A 22,507-nucleotide genomic window follows, 5' to 3' on the forward strand; every position below is an offset into this window, starting at 1 on the left:
ACCCGGAAGGACACGGGGCTTCCAGGTGGAACTCGTCTTCTTGGCCGGTGGTATCGTATTCTCTTCCCTTGTTATTTTCCCTTATCATTGTTGTAGTTGATAGTTGTGGTGGTGATTTGTGTACATTGGTTGCTGGACTGTTCTTGTCTCAACCCGTGGGAGTTGCACTCTTTCGATCCTCCTCCCCGTTCCTCCGGGAGTGGGGGAGAACCCCGGTGGGGGGGGGGGGGGGGACACGGACCTCGATTGTTGTCAGCTCGGCACCACTCACTGGGAGTGAGTGAACAAGTTACCTGACTGGGTTTAAACCACGACAACTAGGTATCCAACTGTTTGGCCAGCACTCATCACAGGGCTTTTACATTGTGTTCAGTGTTCTATATTTATTTTTTGCTTTATGTTTTACTTGGCATTTTGCCCTCCTAGAAACAATTAACTGAAGCTATAATTGGGACAGAGACTGCAATCCAAGGCTAAAACTTAAGCTTAGCTCACCAATGAGCCAGGATAATAATAAGCATCTTCATAGAACTGCTGTGCAAATTGTGTGTGCGCACACACTTTCGGACTTCAGATGCAAAAGAAAAAAACAAGTGTATCAAGCAAGCTGGCTGCTTGTAGAAAAGATTTCTCACCATTAAGTGTTCTGCATGCAGTGTCTTTGCATCCAGCAAGAACAAGGGCATTAATACACACCAGACACAAGAGATGCTGAGTATCTGCAGTGTTAAAAACATAAAATTACTGTTTACAGAAGTCTGTAGTATGTACTACCATTGAAAATAGTGCTAATTTCTGCACATTTTCAGTGTAAGGAAGGCAAAATAAAAATCTATGCAATCAAGGCATAGATTATTAATGGTGATCAAACATCACTTTTAAGCCCCCATAGATCCTACAGCTACACTACTCTTCCTGTCTCTTTCAAAAAACACTGTTCTTCTCCAGGGCCTCATGATATATTGCTCATGCTCTGCAATTTTCTTAGCACTCCCCCTCACCTTCCCTCCCCCCCCCCCCCCAAAAAGAAGGCTTTCAATACCAATTAATATTTTCAGAGCAGCAAACACTATGAAAGCAGAGACTCTTCTCTAGACAGGAACACAAGGAAAAATCTTCAAGAAACTCGCTTTCTCAGAAAATCACTTCAGGTTTGTTTTATTTGCAGGCAGGAGAAGGACCATTAAGAGAGTTTTGGCTCTGACAGCACCACTCCAGCTAGGCACTTCACCCTGACAGACACTCAACCAGAGGATTTAGAAAGAATAAAAGGCTGGCTAGATAAATCTCATCCCTCTGCTCTGTCAGCTGTCAAAGAACAGCCTCACTGGTAGTTCAATGACTTAATACTCTAGCAGCTCTTAACATCCATTAAGGAGGAGTTGGTGAATTCTGTATGCAGTTAAAAACCTCAAATGCTGAAAATTTATTCTACTTTCCCTTGCCCTAACAACCAAGCAACTGCTGAAGAGCAGATTTTATTCTCTCTTGCTCTAAATAATGCCAAATTGGAATGGAGAGTGTAAGGAATAGTTCTACAGGTACAGGCACTACAAGAGAGTACATGAGTGGGCAGTGCACCTGTGTGTACATGAACACATGAGCATGCATGAGCGTGTATGCAAGTGGGGGAAGAAGGGAACACTTAAAAATTTAATATGCAATTTGAATGGCTGAATGAGGACAGGAAAAGAAGACATTTATCACTTGAGCACTTCTAGCACACATTACAAGTATACGTGGAAACAGCCATGGCTCAACTGCTCTGTACAATGGTAAAATGCAAAATTTAAAGTAATTGTTACGGGGTTTTAACCTTTTTATGCAGCTATTTACTTCTGAAAACCAGACTTCAGAGCAGACTCTCTATATATTGGGCTCATTCAGTACATTTCTGTTGGAGGAACTCTGCCTTTGTAACCAGACAGCACCACCAGTTTCTGGTGACAAGAGGCTCTGAACAGGTACGTTGCGAGGGTTTAGGTATGGATACTTGCCTCCAATCAAAGCTGGGAACAAGCACCAAGCACTACAGCTCTGCCAGTTCTCCCCCAGCTCCCATCTAGGCTCATTCATGTTTCCAACACAACCAAGAGTTTGTCAATTTTAGCAGGCACAGAAACCTTACCTACAGCATCCTGCAACATAATCTTGAGTTTCACTGCTTCTAAATTGAAGCTATTCTCTCCCCAGGATTAAGCTAGGAGACAGGACAGGCAGGCTGACACACCCAGACATCCCTAAAATAACAGGGTTTTTAGAAATTTTGCTGGAGTTTAATTTTCAGTATTTCTCCCAGGCAACTTCTAAGGATATTTGGACAAACAGAGTTCAGCTGGGATAATACAAAGCTTTTGCTTTACAATCTGCAGTGTGCATATGAACCAGTGGATCTCCAAAACAGATTTGTCTTGGGAAAGGGGTATAGGAAAAGATAGTGTCAGGCTGCTCTTGTAGGCCAGGTAGATCAGAGTTGAATCTCTTTTACAGCTTCTGTTGCTCACCTAGTCAACAAGCCTTACATAGACAACTGTTAAACAAGGCTGCTTCTAACCAGCGCCTTGCAAAACAATGTGGACATTGACAGTATTAGAGCTGTAAGAAAGGAAAACTGCAAAGAACAATTGGGAGGTAAAGGAAGGATAAAATAAAGAGATCATCAAGTTTATGTTTAAGTAGCTTCCCCACCCCACTGGTGAATTATAGGAACCTGCTGCAGAAATGCTGAACTAATGTATGGAACCCATAACCTCAAGTGCACAGATAATCCTTTTCTTGTCCAAAAGGCTAAAAATCCACTCACCTCTAGGACTACAAGATGAAAAATGCACCACACTGAGTAGGACATTAAATACCACAGGAAAATCTGTTTTAGTGGCCAGTGCTAATCAATAGCACTAGCATTAAGTTAGGCACCAGCCAGGTCTCTCTCACTCAGTCACACTACTCAACAGCTTTGTGACATGGTCTCAAAAAATTTACTTGTTTATAGAGGGAGGAGAATAAAACAGTATAAAGTCATGCTCCATTCTAAATCCACCAATAGGATGTGTGCCTCTCTAGCAATTAAAACAACAAAACAAAACCCAGCAACTTTGAAAGCTCTCAAGTTTCTATAGTTTTTATAATATGACTTGCAAAAATCAGAGAAAGCATCTGATACCACTGCATTCAGAGCTCAGAAAGAAATGTCTGTTGCTGGATCAGAGCCCTGCTAATGGTATGAGGGAAGTGGAAGGGGACAACATGACAACAAGGGCAGCTTCAGGCCCTAGAAAACAAGGCAGGCTTTTAAGTTCTATTTCCCAGGTGCAGACTGTTGACACCAGAAAGTGGAATGCATAAGTGGGACATGCAGTAAGACCTATAATGTACAAATCCAAAACTCTGTAGCATCAGTATTTTTATATGTGAGAGATAACAGGTGCAAGCAAAAGAGAAACTTGTGCAGAAGAGTTTCCGCAAGATCCTCTCTTGCAGGATCAAGATGGGACCAAGGAATGAGCGACATATTACCCATGAACTCTGAAAGCAGAATCACTTACCTAATGCTGTCACCATCACACTGACAGGTGCAGATCTTCTCTCCACCACCTTATGCCAACTCCCGTTATGCAGTGGCACCCAGACAGCCGCTTGGCAGAAGTAGTAGCCAGAGTCTCCCACATCCACATCACGTACCAACAGGCGATAGGAGTTCCTATCAACATGGCTCAGGCTGATGAGAGTTGAATCACTGACAACAGAATCATGGTTCATGCTCAGCAAAACCTGAGCATCTGACAAGGTAGCATCAGGTGATGCAGAAAAATACCACATCACCTCTGCTTGGAAAATACCACTCCGGTCTGTTGTGATGTTGCATGTAAGATCCAGGGAATCTCTTTCAGTCACAGACACATTGCTTGTTGAGATGACCACATCTAGAGCTTAGAAATGAAGAGATAAAAATTAAAAAAAAAATTACTTTGTTTTTAAAGCCCACTGTAACTTATTCAAGACTTTATATTCTATTACAGAAGCTTTTGAAACTGCTCAGTAGCCTTACCTTCAAATGTCTGCAGTATATTGAGCTACATGATCTCAGGTGTGTTGCAGAGACATGAAACAAAAGCAAACAGAAGGCAGCAATAACTCTTTATACTGCCAACTCCTCCACTTACTGCTCTGACCAACACTCACTGTAGACTTTAAAGCAATGCCAATAGCCACTTAAAATACACCTGTTCTCCTCCACTGGCCACTATTTTTATGGCCAGCACATATGGTCATTAGCCAGCATTCAAATGGAACCTTCTGCATTCTGCAGGTTATCAGGCTAGCCACAGCTTGTTAAAAGAAACCCACGGAATGAAAGTTTCAAGACCAGGAGTAGAAAAGCTGGCCTTAGTTACTGGTTAGAGGTGAAACAGGGATGCTGTATGTGTTGTTTGCAAACCTCAATGCAAATCATTCACCAGGTCACCACGTCTTCACTTGCTCATTCCCTCATTCTACATTGCCTAAAGATTAGATATGGATCTCAGCACAGCACCACTCCCACAGTTTGTAATGCAGCTGCTCTTAAAGTCTCAACTGAGACCAGTAGACAGGGCTGCTAGAGCAGTGGCTCTTCCCAGCAGATCTATGACAAAGACCAAAAGCAATAATACAGATTGCTGCCTTAAACAGGCAGCCATGACTCTGGTGCAAATTGGTGACTTCTATGTAAAACTATGTTCTATTATATAATAGGTACCCATCTGTAAAAGCTTTCTAGGATTATCATCAGGAATGAGAGACAACTTCTGTCTTCATGAAATAGTGACAGGCATTCAGAATCTGGCAGTGAATGCATACAGAAGAACTCTAAAAAAAGAGTTTACCCATACATATATTCTCAAATGCTTTTTTTGTTGTTGTTACAGACATGTCTAAAGGCCTCAGTTATGTACCTATTGTGCAAAGCACTATTAAAAAAAGACATACAAGAACAAAGTTGGGCCCATAGACATCATGATTTTAGGAGACAGAAGTGATGAGCAAGTGGATAGAAGAGCAACAGAAAAAAAACCCTACTACACAGTTACACAAGTAACCTGTGCATGACTTTGTTAGAGATGTTAATTCATCTTTTAGTTTGGGATTTTTAATTTTGTTTCTACAGATTTAACTCTACAGGTTACAGCAGGTGAGAATGAGGGAAGTGAAACTACCAGGCATAACTGATTGTTTCATTTAAAACTTCAAGTTGCATTTACAACTTCAAGTCCTACTACAGGATGCATGGGTAAAAATTCCCACGTTTTGCTGGAGTGTAACCTATCCCATCTAGCATAACTTTAAAAAAAGCCTCCATGCCCCAACAGAGTGCCAGTGCCTGAACTAAAAAGGAAGGCAAATACTTCACTAACAAACAAAAAACAAACACAAAGAAAACCACACATCCAAACCACATTAAAAAACTGCACTGGTGCTGGCTATCTTCCTGGTTTTAGCCATTGATTAAACCCTACCTACTTAAACCAAGCTCTTCAAAAGTGTGACAAAATGGAGAATTACAACTCTTAATTAAGCAAGTCCTGCCTCAGCAGAAAGCACCTGCAAGCTTTACTGCGTAACAGGCACCCTGAAAAAGAGGACACAGATTGATCCTGTCAGATTTCACAGTCTAAGTACCATCAAGGTACTAAAACTACATCCAGATGAGATACCAAGAAAAACCCAGCAGTTCTGGTTTCTTCCTATAGCGATTAAAGGATTACAAAACTGAAAAGATAGCCTTTGAAGTGTCTGAACACTTTTAAAATTGCGTCATAATCTCACATTTCTGACGTACCATCACTGCCTGTTTTTCCACCTTTTGAGTATCAAGATGCATCACCCCTCACTTTCCCTCCTCCAGCTAGCACTGGTAATGCTAATACAATTAAGTGCTCAGGTGTATCTATTGCTGACACCAGTATGGGCAGGGATATCTGGATATCTTCTGCACAGCACAATATATATTTTTGTCTCCTTAGTCAAGAATGCAATGTTGTGTTTAACAGAATCATTATTGTCCTAGATCCCTGCCAACACAATGGAGCAATCAGACCAGTGATCCAGTGCTCATGATAAAAATCACTGGATAATTTGTCATGTTAAATTATCACTGCTTATCTTGTTTTTTTTATGATTTTTTAATAAACAACATACAGGAAAGCTTCATATCTGTCACTGAATCACAAGCGACTTTTACAGGGGAAGTGCAGTTGTTTAGTGCCATGGGACAGCCCTGTGGAGTGAGAGAGCAGAGGGAAGGTTTGGAGTGCTCAGGGGTTAAATACAATAAGAAATATTAAAAAAAAAACAGAAAAAAATCTGACGTGAACTAAGCATGAGATAAAATCTTGATCTAGGCATCTAAGAAGTCCAAGTCAATGCTTCCATGCATCATCCCCCTTCTCCCCAAAATAGAAGCTAGAAAAAAATATGTCAAGCATTTTCTATCAGCTCAGATATAAACAGACCAGATCTCCAAACAGTACTCTAGGTTGTCCTGGAACACAACCTCATTTAGTTCAGCTCAGCCAGTTTCTGCTCTCAAAGTATCACAATATAGACAGCACTGCTGTAGCTACAAGGTGTGACCCCCAGCCCATAAGTAACACTCACCAGTGGGCTGGATTGCCACGCTTGCTATCTCCACTCTCTTCTCCTGAATCTTCTGCCATGAGCTATCTGCCCCTCTTACCCACTCACTCACAAGACATCTGTAGACACCCTCATCCACTGACAAGGCCTGGGACACAGATAACCAGTATGTGTCATTTGCCCCCGTGTCCAAGCGAATATCTCCATTATGGTAGCGCTCTTCGTAGCCAGGGCCTGGCTGGAATTTGCCCTCATGAGTCAAAGACAGGATATCGCACCAAGTTGATCCATTTTTGCTCTGCCAAGTCATATGCAGATGAGTGTGCTCTTGTGAGGTGGTAATTGCTGAGCAGTGCAGCTTGAAGGAGTCACCCTCAGACAGCCTGAGAGACACTGAGGAACGTGCTTTTGAACCACTCACGGATAAGCCATCGGAAATCACTATTAAAAAAAGATCAAAGACACAAGCATCATAAAACAGAATCAAAAAAAGAACACTCAAACTGACCTTTCCAGATATAAGGCAATAAAACTACCGCAGAGCAACACTTGGCCAATCATTCCTTCTTCCACACATAAATATATTCAAGGAACAAGGAAATTCAGCTGAAAATCCATTAAAAGGAAGTGCTTCATTTGAAACAAGCCCAGACAAGCATTCAAATTCATTTATCTTTCCCCTCACTTTAGTTTCTCATCCAAACATCATCATTTTGACTATTCCCAGCCAGAAAACCATCTTGATTTTCATGGGAGTAAAAGATAAAGAGACTTGAAAAAAATAGCCTCCTAAGTTATTACTGAAGAGCCCTAAATGAGAGAGCAAAGTTAGGGTATGACTGCAGTATCATCATGCTAAAGAGGAAAATAAAGATTACTTCTTTCATTCAGAAGGATCCCTAAATGACGCTATAAATGAGAGAGAAGACAGGCTGGTTTTTACCTGAAGTTAGCCTCTCTACCCAGAGGCTTAGGGATATTAAATATTTGCAGACATCTTCAGAAATCTTTCTGCTTAGTTTTCCCATTTTTATTTATGTCTTTACTAGACAGAAACAAGTAAAGTGGTGTTTATAGTAAACAGCCTCTCTTTGTTTCTTCACCTCACTTGCCTTTGCTATCACACTTCCCAACTTTTGATGCTGGCTTTAGAAGAATTAAACAGAAACAAGAAGAGGAGGAAAAAAATAATCACAATGCTCATAAGCAACAGAAGTTCAACATTCTTTAGAGCACATCTATAATCAATATCAAAAACAAATTTAGAGCACACCTCACTCTTCAGAAATACCTTTCACTTGGACCTCCGCATCATAATTTCCCTGAACGGTGGCATCAGTGCTGGGTGTGGAGCATTTATATCTCCCTTGATCAGTTGGCTGGATGTTTCTAATCACAAGTTCCACAGCATCATTGCTGATCCGTCTCAGTTTGATATCCCCGTAGCCTACGCGGTTTTGGTACTCCTCAGAGGTGAATGTAGAATCCCAGGTACTCACTATCCGTAGGAAGTCAGTCTCCTGGGAGAATTCCCAGTCAAAGTTCTGTTCACTGGGTCCATCGTAGTCACTAACACTGCAAGGGATCTCAACCTCCGTTCCCACGACTCGAATAAGAGGACCTTTGGGAACCCTCACAACACGCCCTCTGCAGACGGCTAGGCAGGAGAATAGAGAAAAAAAACCACACAGTTAACAAAGGAATTACCAGGACAGCATAGAATAAGATTGGGAATCTCACTGCAGAAAGCTAGAAGTAGTAAAACCACTATTTCCAAGTAATTTGTAATCTCATTGGAGCAGGAGCCCTTAAACGCTCTATTTTTAGAGAGTACAATCTTTGTTTCATTACTTAACACATAAATAACAAAATACTGCAAGAGAGAAAACTATGAGGAGGAAGAAAAATAAAAAATAAAAAAAAGTGAGAGAAGTAGCCATAGATCCAACGTGTACCAGTTTCTCTACTACAAGCTAAGTGCTATTCAAGATGCTTAAACACCACTAATAAGTGGTTTTCATTACTAAATTGAGGGCATAACTTAGCCAGACATTTTTATAAGACTTCTCCTGAAGTCTTATAAAAATGAACCCTCAGTAGAGGGTTCAAAGTAGGAAACTAATTCTTCCCTCGCTTGAGGGCCATAAGCACAGTAAGTTGACTTCCTCCAAAAATGTGCAGTCATTTCTGCCCTGAAGAGCCGTGGCTTTTCTCTAACGCAGGTGAGCTTCCTCACCTTCCTAATTGATTTGTAAGAGCAGATTTCAACACAGTTTGCTTGAACAGATTTGTGCAACCACATCTGTTTCTAGCACACATTTCCTCTTTGGTGGAAGTCCCAGAACAGGGCAGCATGAGCAGAGGAGGCTCCCTACAGATCAGAGGAACACACAGTGTTCAAGACCATGTCTGAACCTGTCAGGATGGACCTTGTCTTGCTACAATGCTAGAGGGACAAGAGCAGTTTTCTGCAGAAGGCTGGCAGAACAGCATGTTACTTGAAGTGTGATCCACTTCAAGTAGCTAGAGGACCTGGCAAAGATGCAGCAGGAGACTTTTCTGGTTGATTTGGCTCTGTATCCCAAAGTATAACTGCAGCAGTGTGCATGGATTTTAGCAGGTTCTTACTTCCTAAAAGAGCAAACCAATTTGATTCATAGTTTCAACCAGAGAAATCTTTTCAGAATGAGAGGGTTACCACTTAAACTCAGTCTCCACACATGAACAGCCTATTGCATCCCACCACCTCTGTATCCTTAGCAAAGTATTTTAGCAGCCAGGTAGAAGAGGAGAAGTCAGAACGCTGAAGGACAAATCTTGCTAAAACCAAGACAGTGGCCATAACAACACCAAAAGCAGTCAGACCAAAAGGCTGAGCTGATACCACAGAGGCAAAGCCAAATTTAAACAAACAAAACACCCAACACACTAAGTCCAACAACCCACAACTGCTCTAATTCACCAGCTACATTGGGACATGAACACCAATATACTTGCTGAGCCTTTCCCTTCCTATCACTCTGTATGTCTTCTTGCTGCAGATTAAGACCCCACTCACAGGCTTAGGACCATCATGCCAAAAGGTATCCAGGCGTCTGAAAGAAGTTAGTCTCATGGACAGAAACCACTAAACCACTAAAAAGTGTATTTTTATCCCCAGTTGCTGCTCAGCAAACAGGTGAACCAAGGGCTGACACTGGCTTTACCTCCCCGGTTCCTAACTCTTTGATTTGCAGGCTGTTCACATGTACAGGCTCAGTCATAGAATCATAGAATCACAGAATCATAGAATACTTAGGGTTGGAAAAGATCTTAAGATCATCAAGTTCCAACCCCCCTGCCATGGGCAGGGACACCCTAACATAACAGTCATAATATTCCAATTTTGTCATTGCCATGACCTTCTGTATTCAACCTGAATACTTCATGAAACTTACTTGTAATGCAGACTGGGGTTAATCTCTCACCCCTTATATCCCTCTCAGAAGATGGTTATTATGTACTTGACCAAATGATTGACTAGCCCTAATAAGGAAGCTGGACTTCTCTGCACCATTCATATGGAGATCAGAGCAGAAGACCTCCACTATGTAATGTTCCACAATCAGATGTCTTTAAGGCTATCTCTCTAAACACAAGCACCATATAGTAAAATCATTGGTACATAAAAATAACTAACGAAAAATAAAGCTGCAGGACTCTTGATGTATTTCCTTACTAGGTCTTAAGTTGGAGCCCTATTCAATCTTTCAACTTACCCTCTTAGAGCAGCAGGTAAGCTTTAAAGTGCTGCCTGACAGCCAAACCACCTTCCAGCAGACCACTGTGAGAAGTCAGCACAGGATCTTGACTGAGGGCACCCCTCAAACACTGACATCTCTCTAGAAAATACTCTCCTGTGACACTAAAACAAGTAGACAACACTATTCTGCATGTGTCTTTACCTGTAGACCCACATATCACCTACCACCTACCTACCACCACTGCACTAATCCAACCTAGAGGTCACGAAGGCATGACTAATGTGGCAAGAGCTGCACATTTGTGTTTGAGATTAGCACCGACAGCTCAGTTTCTCTTCTTCCAATGTCACTAAAGACCATTTGACAGTAAATGAAGGTAGGGGGTGATTAGCACCTTCATAAGAGAAGGCAGGCCAAAGGGAAAGGTGTGGGCGCAGGGACTCCTCAATGGATCTGTTCAGAGACCGTAGCCTATTGATGTGAAGCGATGACTATCCCCCTTCTCACAGCACAGTTGCACAAGCAATTCCAGTTTAACACAAAGTTGGAAGGAGGGTAGAAGAAGAGGCTGCAGAAGAGAAGAGATCTGTAGCATTTATACTTTTATTCTTTGCAAGCAATAACATTTGTTACTGAGAAGATTAATCAGGATTCTTCTAAGGCAGGAGCAGAGTCAGTATCACAACGTAAGAGAATGAGAACTTAACTGCAGAGCACCTCCTGTGCCATGACTACAGGTAAGGAGGAGCATGTGCAGGGCAGACACTCCAAAGGGTGAGCTGCATTTCTAGGCAACCCAGGACACTCAGTATCTAGCAAGCTTGAATTCAGGGTTCTGTCTTTTGTGCTGCAACAGTGAACAGCAAGAGCATCCCTAGGTACTGAACAGAGTGTTATGTTCTTTGTTGTGCATCAGGGATTAACATTTCATGTAACTGCAGTGGAAGACACAGAGCTACATATACTGATCTTGGCAAGAGGTGAGTTCCATATTACTCTGGCAAAAAAAATAGAAGCTTTTACAAATGTTTTATTCTTGCAGTGCTCCATATTATTCACATACACTCTCAATCCTCCCAAAGCAACCCAGGTTCAGCATTCATGATGCAAGAGCTACAAACACTGTAAATTTGTTGGAAACATTTATTTTCCATGACACCTAATATATTTCACTGTTAATATAAGGTGACATGTTCATAGTGATTTCATTTGAATCTCATTTAATGGTAGTAACAGATGGAGCAGGACAGAGCAGTGTACACACTAGTGACAGAAAACAACATAACTTTGACAATTCAGTATTTTTCAGTATCACTGAGACCATCAAAGATTTGTATTTAGCAGGAACTCTGTAACTGGCTCGGCATCATAAACTGCAATGCTGGACATCAAACCTGCCTGAACACGCTATTAAAAGCCCAAATACAAAACTTTACCAGAACACCAGATGAAATTGCAATTTTGTTTTCCAAAACAAAAGATAATGGAGCTCCTGTAACTATGCCAGCACACAAACACAAGGGATAGGATTTGTTTCTTGGGCTCATTAGGTGACAGGACTACCAGGCAACACTGATCCTTTTGCAGGCTTAGGCCAAGAAACATCCAAAAAGTAGAGCAACCACAGAGCTGTCATGGCTGTTTGTCAAGCAGCTCAATTAGAGGATTCTCCCAAGGAAATGCATGAAATAATCTATCAGGAACACAGGCAAAGTATGGCTCAACTTAATAAACTGGGGCCTGCCATCTCAATAATACAGTGACAAGAGAGCCAAGACATAACTTAGGCATTTTGGAGCTAGTATTTGTTCCCTAGCAATGGTCCGTGAAATACTCACATTAATTTACCTCATCACCTAGATGCACCATCTCATTGCTGTCATTAAATGAAATCCTTTCAAAAACGGTATCAAGGAAAGCAGATGACTGAATAGATAGGTTGTGAAGTCAATCTGAGCACATTAAATAGCAACCTGTCATTTTTAGGAAAATCAAGAAAACAAGCCAGCAAAATTGTGCAGGATCTACAAAACAAGTGATATGTTTAAACTCTTCAACAAATGATACAGTTCCTCAAGAAAAGGGCTGGTGAGGATTTCCTCTTGCATTAGGGGCATTGCTCTAGATGAGAAAAGTCTTTCAGGAGCTTCATCTTCACACAGGTTCTGCACCTATGTATCATTAATGAAAGAAAAAGATGAGAAGTATCTGTGGAGTTGCTTGCAAGGCTGAGAAGGTATTATCATTGCAAAGGACATGCTTCTGCTTCAACACTCTCTTGCACAAGGTGCTTCCTCCACCCTGCACTAGACAGCTCTAATAAGCAAACAAGTTCTCTTAGCAGCCCAGAGGGGCAGGTTTGCTCTCTACATCCACCAGCCAAAGGAGAATGCAATGTGACATGCAGTAGGAAGCCAGTTAAAGGCAAAATGTAAGAGCTGAAGAATGAGTAAATTGGCTCAGACTAAGCACTCCAGGCTTTGCATCAGGAAGACTTAGAACACACAGTCCAGCTCCTCAACAAAGGCAGTCACGGGAGACACAGCAACAACTTTGCTGATGCCTTTCATCTCAAAAGAGTGTTCTGAACAAAAGGTCATTTCATTTGCTGACTAAACTTTACCACATCTGGGAAGGAAACACAGCAGTCCTCTCAAATTCACAACAGTTTATGACAGGAAAAAGATACCACAGCCAACTTAGCAAGTGGTGGTAATGACTTTTCCCTCCCTGAACCCCTCCATTTATTTTCAATCTAGGCACCACTTTGCTTCAGCAGTGTGTAAATGAGGGGGTTGAGCAGGGACAACCCTTCTAGTGCCACATAGGAGAATAAGCAATGGATTCCCCACTATTAAAGCTGTGCACTCTGCCTCCTATTTCTAGCAAAATCCCAAATGTCCCACTCCTGTCCTGCACTACTTAACTACATGGTTTGAGACATACTAAGCCATTTTACAAGTGGAGGAGGGGGAAAAAGAAATATTTTGATTTTGCATCTTGTTTTGTCCCACCAGACATACAGCCACACCTAAAAAAAGACTGACAGATTTTTAAGGCCTGAAAGACCTGTGGCATATCATCTGAAGATATCAGAGAAGAGCAAATGAAACAGTCCATGAGAGAGATATTTACATTGTTCTCTCCCAGGCGGTTAGGATTCTTTTTTAGATAATGTAGAGCTCTTATCAAAAGGAATTAGCCTGGGTGTAATTGCTTAAAACCCATTATCTCTATCAGGATGAAGAAACACATCCTGCATCTTAAGTGAAGCCTCAGAAATGCTATCAAACTGCAAGGCTGCTGGATTGCTCTAATCTCCAAAACCATCTGAGATATCTCAGAAAAGCTGTATCTCCAGCACCTTTCCTGCTGGACTCCATCTATACCATGTGGATTAAGATTCACATGAAAAGGTTAAAGCAACATATTTTGCAGCACAGTAATGACCTGTTGTCTTCCCCATTCACCCCTCACCCACTACCCCCAAGAAAGGGATTTCAAATACACCTAAGCAAACCACAAGGCTTTCACAAGGACACAGTTCTTAATTATCAGAGAACCACAGAATGGTTTGGGTTTGAAGGGACCTTAAAGATCACCTAGTGCCAACCGCTTTGCCACAGGCAGGGACACCTCCCACTAGACCAGGTTGCTCAAAGCCCATCCAACCTGGCCTTGAACAGTGCCAGGAATGGGGCAGCCACAGCTCCTCTGGGCACCCTGTGCCAGTGCCTCACCACCCACACAGTAAAGAGTTTCTTCCTTATGCTCAAATTAAACCTACCCTCTTCCAGTTTAAAACTGTTGTCCCTTGTCCTGTCATTATCAGCCTTGGTAAAAGTTTCCATCTTTCTTGTAAGATCCATTTAAGCCTCGAAAGGCTGTAATATGGTCTCCTCAGCTCTCTCCAGCTTAAACACTACCAACTCTCTCAGCTCTTCCTCATTGAAGAGGTGTTCCAGCCCCCGTCTGGACCCTCTCTAGCAGATCCATGCCTTTCTTGTGCTGGGAGCCCCAGAGCTGGATACAGTACTGCAGGTGGGGTCTCACCAGAGCAGAGGGGCAGAATCACATCCCTTGATCTGGTCACACGTCTTTTGATGCGACCCAGCATACGGTTGGCTTTCTGGTTTGTGAGCATACACTGCTTGCTCAAGTCCATTTTTATAGTCCCCAGTATCCTCAGTCCTTCTCCACAGGGCTCCTCTCAATCCCTTCATCCCCCAGACTGCACTGATAAAGGGGATTCCCCTGATCCAGGTGAAGGACTTGGCCTTGTTGAACCTCATGAGGTTCATATGGGCCCACTCCTCAACAGGTCTCTCTGGATGGCATACCTTCACTTCAGCAAATCAACTGCACCATTCAGGATGCTGTTGCCCACAAACTTACTGACAGTGCATTCATCCCCACTGTCTGTGTCATTAATGATGACGCTGGACAGTATCAGTCTTAACACAGACACATGAAGGACATAGCTTTTTCTCATCACCTTTTGGACAGTGAGCCATTGAGGGCAACTCTTTAGATGCAGCCAGCTCCTTATCCTTCAAGTAGTCCATCCATCAAACCCTTCTCTCTCCAGTTTAGTGACAAGGACTGTGCTAAAAGCCTTACCAGAGTCAAGGTAGATGACATCACTTGCTCTTATTCACCAAAGCAGTCACTCCATCGTAGAAGGCCACTAGATTAGCCAAACAGTTCAGTTATGATTATAGTTGAAACCTAGTGAGACAATCACCTGAGCTCAGCATTAAAACTAAACAGATTTTCCATCCTTCTCCCCTACTCTTTAAAAAAAAAGAACCACAAACACAACCCACCAAAAAAAGCCACCATCACTCCTACCCTAAATACACAAAACACACCAGCCACATCTGGCCCAGTTGGGCCAGATTAACATCTATCAAGTCTGATCTGATCTGTTCTGCCCAACAGAACTGTTTGGACCATATTGCTTTGGATAACTACATAGTAATTGGCTAGTTCAGATCTGAAAACAGCAGACAGAAGGCCTTATCTAAAAAGACAAGGATAGTAAGAGAACAGTACTTCACCATATAAAACACTGTATCACTGCAGATATTCAGCAGATCATCTGATCACTGCCCAAATATAATTGTTTTGGAAAAACTTCACTGAACTGCCTCATAAGAAGGAAGGCCTTCCTTTGCCATGTCTCACTGCTAAGGCAAATGCAACAGGTAGAATTGCTTCTCTTGCCATCTCTTGGGCTATTGGGAATAAAGAATTGTACAGCTCCACCCTTTTGAAGACCTCTTCCACCAAAGCATGCAAGCCATTTCAATTCTCTGCCAAAATGAGCTATGGGAATTTACTGTAAGTGTTTCTGTGGATTATACCTGCTACAATAAAAGGAGACCATAAACTACAGTGGGAGCTTGTAAGGCAGTAACCATGTTCCCTATGCAGTACTAATTAGAATTTAAAACACCACTGCCAGCTGTTGACAGCACAGATCCCACTGTGCACCACTTTTTCCCAGTCACTGGGACAGGTATGCTACTGGAAGGTAAAGCAAGGCATACAGCAGGCAGAGGGGAAAGGATAAGCCATCTAAAACTTTCCCAGCTGTGCAAAGCAGAAGGCTAGTTTGTCAAACAGAGCAGCCCCTGGCAGGCAGAGAACTGTGGCACCACTGGTCCAAACAGAACAAACATCTAGCAGACACAGAGATAACAGTAAAGATTGTGTTTTAGATTCCTCTGAGAGTCAAACAACTCCATCTCTATTTCCCTTCCCTACCACTGACTGACAGTTGAAGATAAAAGGCTGTATCAAAAGAACTACTTTTGATAAGCCCCCAGAATAGCCGAGAATAAAAAGGGAAGAAGAAAAAAAAGCAATGAAATACAAGAGTCAATATGCTGCTTCTTCCTGGGCCTCATCTGGAATACCTGTCTCTGCTAACGACTTTCATTTACTTACCTCCAAATAGTCTCACAAAACTCCATTTTTACCCTACTCTGGCAGAGAAACCCATTTAGGTTACCTGGTGACATCTGACCAAAAAGTCCAGGGCCTCTAGAGATGGCATTTAGACCTCCATGCAAGACAGGTGATTTTTTGGGTTTTTTTTTTTTGCCTCGGAAGTAATTTGTGCTGCCAGAGGAGACGTTCAATATGTTACATTCTAAGGAAAACAGTTGACAAAGCAGTAAGGACCACAACTCAAAGCTGAAGAGCTAGCACAGTTGGAAGCTGTAAATACTTGCAGAAATGCTGTATCTAAAGTATCTTCACGCTTTCTTTAGTGGGGAGGAAGACACAGTTTAAAAGCTGTAACACTAATTCCAACTCAAGAGGAGTGAAAACATTTACCAATTTTAAAAAAGTCCTCAAACTGGAATATATGGAATTAAAATAAGTGCTGTTCTGAAACATCATTAACTTGCATTTATCTGTTCTCTTAAATCTTTACCAAAGCAGTTGGAACTGTGCAGAGCTGTCCAAATCCATTCACTTTATACTGCCATTTCTTCTGGGCAGAGACTAACCATTTTCATTGCTCAAAATGCTTTCAAATATAGGAAGTGCTGAATCCAATAAGAAGTCTTTTACTTTTTATTGACAATTATACTGAAACAAAAAAGCAAAGAAAACAAAAACAAGTGGGGGTTTTGTGTGATGTTTTTGCAGGGTCATTGTTTTGCTTTGAGTTTTGGTGGGGGTTTTTTTTGGTTGGTTGGTTTTTTGAGGGGTGCAGGGGGTTTTGAGGGGTTGTGGTTTGGGATTTTATTTTTGTTTGGGGGGAGGGGCGTTTGTTCGGTTTCCTGCTGGTAGTGTTTTTTTGAGTTTTTTTTTACCTGCTTAAATTCGGTAGCACTCATCCACTGCAATTTAACTTAACACACCATCCATACCAAACATAGTCCTGTTTAAAGCCAAGTTAAATCTCAAAGGGATCAGAAGATGAGATTTAAAAAAAAAAAAAGCCATATGCTTTCATAATCCAGATATTATTAAAATCTTAACCTCCACCTCCTCAAAAATTGGTTTTGGGGATCATTTCAAATCTCAGTACGCAGATACAAGTTTTCCAGCAAGCATTCCAGTGGATGAACAAAGGCATCAAGCAGGGTTCAGCAAAAACAGCAACAGAGGGAAGCCTGATTACAAACGTCAGCAGCCACAATGCTGAACAACCTGACACACATATTGGGCTCTCACACTTTCTGATGTAAATCCTGAAAGGCAGCTTCAGCCTGTCTGTGGTAGGAGATTATGGACGGAGGTGGCTGGGCAGCAAGGCTGCTGGAACTGCTGAACAAGGCAGCATATGGCACTGGCCCACCTTAGCTCCATGCTTGACAATTGATTTGTAGCCATAGGAGCCAGTGGAGGGATGGATCTCAGTGTTTATAGAGTAATCCTTTTCATCTGTAATTTAATTATCTAACAGTCCTACCTTCACTGTATAATATTTCACCAAATAATCTCCAAGCAAACAGCCACATTAAAAATGCCAACAACAGATGCACACAGAATGGGTGTTACAGCATGAAAATGAGTGCCTGTGCACACAGAGATTAAGTGCAGTAGCACACCTACTGCCAGCTTGGACAAATTAACCAACTAGACCAAACTCATACAGTAGGAGCAAGAGCAATTAGGAACACACCACAGGCATTCCTGTTGTCAGGCTTAGTGCTCATTTCACTTTGTCACACTGTTTCTTTATATTAAGATGAAAACAGAAAGATACGTACAGCCAGAAAAAAGGCATAAGCAAATGCAAAGCAGACAGTTTAGCTTGGGCCCTATCAGCTGGTACCCCTGTAGCTCAGGAGCCCCCATGAGGTCTTTACCAAGGCACCTACACCACCACTATATTCATACTGCTACCTGCAACCTAGAAAACCAGAAGCCAGAGTTGCCTGACCCCTCCTCTCAAAGCCCATAGATCCAATTAGCACTCAAAAGCCAATTTCAGGTCATACAGAGCAATACTGTTTAGTATGCTAATCTCTACGTAGCCTGCGTGTTAGGAGCAGAGATATTTTCCTCCTAGACAAGAAGGAATTGTACACATGCGTGCACACACAGAATATGACCTAGGAGACATCAGGGCTCTTCCTCATTTAATACAAGATTTACATAACTAATTCTGTAACTGAGAACAGGACTGCAAGGTATTTACAAGTATTTGTTGCTGCTGAGCTTTTATTATTTGCTATGGTGCTGAACAATGAGAAGCTCTCTTAACCTTGAAAAGGCAGCAAGCCTGGTCTCTGGCATAAAAAAAAAAAAAAAGAAAAAGCAGGCACGTGAAATTACTTCTGTTTCAGGAAAGAACATTTTTCATTACATATTTGTTTCCCTCTTGCAAAGGGGAGGATCAGCAGTTCGGAGGGGCAAAAGGAGGAAAGAGGTCCAGGTAAGAAAAAGATGAGAGGCCATGGACATTAAATGCCATCTAGAAGGTACAAAGAGTGTAACCTATACAGGCAATTAAATAAAATTACACCCACATGGGTCTGCAAAACAGCTGGCTTTAAAATAGGCATGCTGCAGCCCTCTTCATTATTTAAAGAAATCAAATACCAACATGGACAGTTCTGGAAACACAGCTTCACAAACAACATTCAAATCTATCTGGTTGATTGCATTAAGAATTCTGAAAAATGAGAATAAGGTATTAGATCAGTAGATGGAACTGAAGAGGGCTTACCTATTTACTTCACTGATGTTTAAAAAGCAAAAAACCTTAACCCCCATCACATAAAAATTTAAGACTAGCACAACTGTCTACTTTAGCACCTGGCACAGTCCAAAAGGAGAAAAGGCTATAGGGGGCAGCTGGTTCTAAGGCCTCTAGAATCTCCCTATGCATGTCTGGGAGTTTGTATTGGACGAGGTCTGGTTCCACAGGCTAAAGACCCAAGGGCACCTAAAGCACAGAAGATACACTTCCACAGTGACACGTCTGGTTCATTTACATCCAGAGAAATCCTAATTACACACTCAGATTGCTTCCCAGTAAACAGCAATGTGCAGAAAGTGGGACAGTCAGGAGATTCATCTCAGAAATTCAATCCTCACCCCAAGTAATATGGTAATGAAAATGCAACCTGCATGCTCTTCAAGGATACTTAAAGGGCTGCTCACACTTCACTTTAACTTCAGTGTGGAAATGGGAATTCTTCCCTAAATCACAAATGTAAACTGAGCCATGAACAAGTGTATGTCCAGTATATGAAATCCACTCACACTTTGCAGTGTTGCTTATCCCTGATCAACAAATTTAACAGCCAAAATGTAAAAAAAGCGTGCAAGAGTCAAAAATTTGCTGGCAATCCTGGCCGCCAGAAGCTTAAAGGCAAATTAGCTGTGTAATTACCTGTCCATGCCCCTAAATTCTACCTCCAGAAAGCAATTCTCACACATGAAAATAAGTGGTATTGCATGCAGCTGCTGTTCAGTTTACCAGAAGATTAATTTTACTGCACAAAAGGAAGAGTTCTTCTGGAATAGGAGGGCAGGTAAGTGCATGTGAGCAACATACAGGACATTCGTAAACCAGCAGAGCACTCAACTACCTCATGCAATACATACGCCTGGTACAACTCTACTCCCAGTTACTGCAGTCCTGGAAGAGAAACAAACTCCTCTGTACTTACACCTTCAAGATCAAGCAGAAGTAAGAAACCCTCCCCTCTTGTAACCAAAGTTAGACAGTTCAAGAAACTAAGAGGTTCCATTTTCAAAAAACCCTGTGCATTAACCTTCTGGGGAAGCAAGTCTCTGTAACATTTCAGGCTCACAGCCCTCAGGCCTTTCTATCACCTCTGAAAACCTTGCCTGTATTCAATACAGGGATTTTATCTCCAGTAGCAGAATAGCAAGCTATTCTGGCTGTAGAAGTCCATTAGTTTTCTCATGTTCCCATCACAAACTGAAACTCTTTTCTCCCTTTAGATTACATGCCAGCAAGTTTTCACTGTTACCTGTTTTGATTAAGTCACACCACTTGCAGCAGCATCTACTCTTACCCCTACAGCCAACACTGAATAGCCTCCCCTGGTATACAGAGTAACACACAGCGCTACAGAATGTGACACACATTTAAACTTTGGAGGGTATGCATGCCATTAGACATGACAAAACCCACTTGTAGCCATGTAATAAGAGACTGTATCACATCATATCACTGCTTGGAGTCAAGTAGAGCTTGGCATTCAGCCATTAGCTGCTGATTTTCAGATAAGCATACCTAAATACACATCTTAAAATGTTTCTTGTTATTCCCACTCTTAAGAAATGTACCTCAGATGTATTGTACTTAGCTGCTGTCACTGGCATTCTGTGTATAGGAAGGTCAACACCACAGGTGATAAAAGAGGAAGGGAAAATTAACATGTGGAGATCAGCCAATATGAATCATCACCCTGCACATTTCAGAAGATGAAGCTTCAGAGGTAGCCAAATACAACACCCATGAGCCAGCTAATTCTTGGAGGAAGTATCCAAAGTTAAACATGAGGGCACTACCACCAACTTAACTCCAAGCTATGGATGTGAGATGTCAACCTCATGAAGTTTAACCATGCCAAGTGCAAAGTCCTACAGCTGGGTCAGAGCAATCCCAGGCACAGCTACAGGTTGGGCAGAGAAGAGATTCAGAGCAGCCCTGCAGAGAAAGATTTGGGGGTGTTGGTTGATGAGAAAATGAACATGAGCAGGCAGTGTGCGCTTGCAGCCCAGAAAGCCAACCGTATCCTGGGTTGCATCAAAAGGAGCGTGACCAGCAGGTCGAAGGAGGTGATCCTGCCCCTCTACTCTGCTCTTGCGAGACCTCACCTGGAGTATTGTGTGCAGTTCTGGTGTCCTCAGCATAAAAAGGACATGGAACTGTTGGAACAAGCCCAGAGAAGGGCCACGAGGATGATCAGGGGACTGGAGCACCTCCCACATGAAGATAGGCTGAGAAAGTTGGGGCTGTTCAGCCTGGAGAAGAGAAGGCTGCATGGAGACCTCATAGCAGCCTTCCAGTATCTGAAGGGGGCCTATAGGGATGCTGGGGAGGGACTCTTCATTAGGGACTGTACTGATAGGACAAGGGGTAACCGGTTAAAACTTAAACAGGGGAAGTTTAGACTGGATATAAGGAGGGAATTCTTTCCTGTTAGGGTGGTGAGGCATTGGAATGGGTTGCCCAGGGAGGTTGTGAATGCTCCATCCCTGGCAGTGTTCAAGACCAGGTTGGACGAGGCCTTGGGCGATACGGTTTAGTGTGTGGTGTCCCTGCCCATGGCAGGGGTGTTGGAACTTGATAATCTTAAGGTCCTTTCCAACCCTAACTATTCTACGATTCTATGATCATGAGACAAAACACTAGGATAGTAACGGGGTGTGCTCACTCTTCCCTAGGCATCTGCTCTTGGCCACTGTCAAGAGGCAAAACATGAGGCTGAATGGATCTTTGGTGTCGGCCTTCCCTCTCTTTCTATGTCTTTAGGAAGAAGGAGCTTGGAAGAAACACCTTTTACTACTGCTGCTGCACCTCAGTGACACCAAAGCTGGTGACCACTTGGTGCCCAGCAGTGAGAAGAGAGACAAAAAAAAAAAATAAAAGAACACAGAATTTTCAAGTAACTCTTAAAAATCAGAAGAGAGGGAATCCTTTTGAGCATGAAACAAGAGAAAGGTGGGTAGAGAACCAACAGGACATTAAAACACCAGGAGGAGGAGAATACTGGTTTTGAAAGATACCCAGAGGGAAAATGCTTAATTGCTTCTTTTCTGCTCGTCTCCTTGCAGAGCTGCCCTAGGTTACACTATTTAATAAGGCAACCTACGTACAAAATAAGTTGCTGTAATATTTGTGTGAACTTTGAAATATCCTGAAATTATTCACTATCACTTATAATCAACTTACACTGTTACAGAAAGCAGATTGCATTCACCCTAGGCATCCTCACATTTGGTATGCTAAGAACAGTTATGCCCTATAGTACATTGCTCAACAGCCAAACTTCATCCCAACAGAGAGCATGCCAGCCATTTTCTGGATCCTGAATGGATACACGCATCCAGCATAAGAACTAAAGACAACATTGCAAGTTGCAAATACCCATTTCAGTGGCAACAGTGCTCTGCAAACCAAGTCTCAAAAGTCTCTACCA

At 42.2% G+C, this 22,507-nt stretch overlaps 1 protein-coding gene across 2 annotated transcripts in view; it reads right to left on the minus strand.

Annotated features, from left to right (window-relative positions):
- Positions 1-22,507, minus strand: part of PTGFRN (prostaglandin F2 receptor inhibitor) — a 65,643-nt gene that overhangs the window by 25,379 nt on the left and 17,757 nt on the right. Inside the window, exons 2-4 of one of the 2 annotated variants that reach the window (XM_057410506.1) lie at positions 7,907-8,272; positions 6,637-7,056; positions 3,546-3,923 (exon numbers count right to left, since the gene is read on the minus strand). In XM_057410506.1, coding sequence (XP_057266489.1) covers positions 3,546-3,923; positions 6,637-7,056; positions 7,907-8,272 — 1,164 coding nt within the window. Of the gene's footprint in view, positions 1-3,545; positions 3,930-6,636; positions 7,057-7,906; positions 8,273-22,507 lie in introns of both variants that reach the window. The other variant, XM_057410508.1, reaches the window with a different exon arrangement.

The sequence above is a fragment of the Pezoporus wallicus genome, unplaced genomic scaffold, assembly GCF_028554395.1.
Source record: "Pezoporus wallicus isolate ANWC-B61680 ecotype Strahan unplaced genomic scaffold, APGP_CSIRO_Pwel_v1 contig_229, whole genome shotgun sequence".
NCBI lineage: Eukaryota > Metazoa > Chordata > Aves > Psittaciformes > Psittacidae > Pezoporus > Pezoporus wallicus.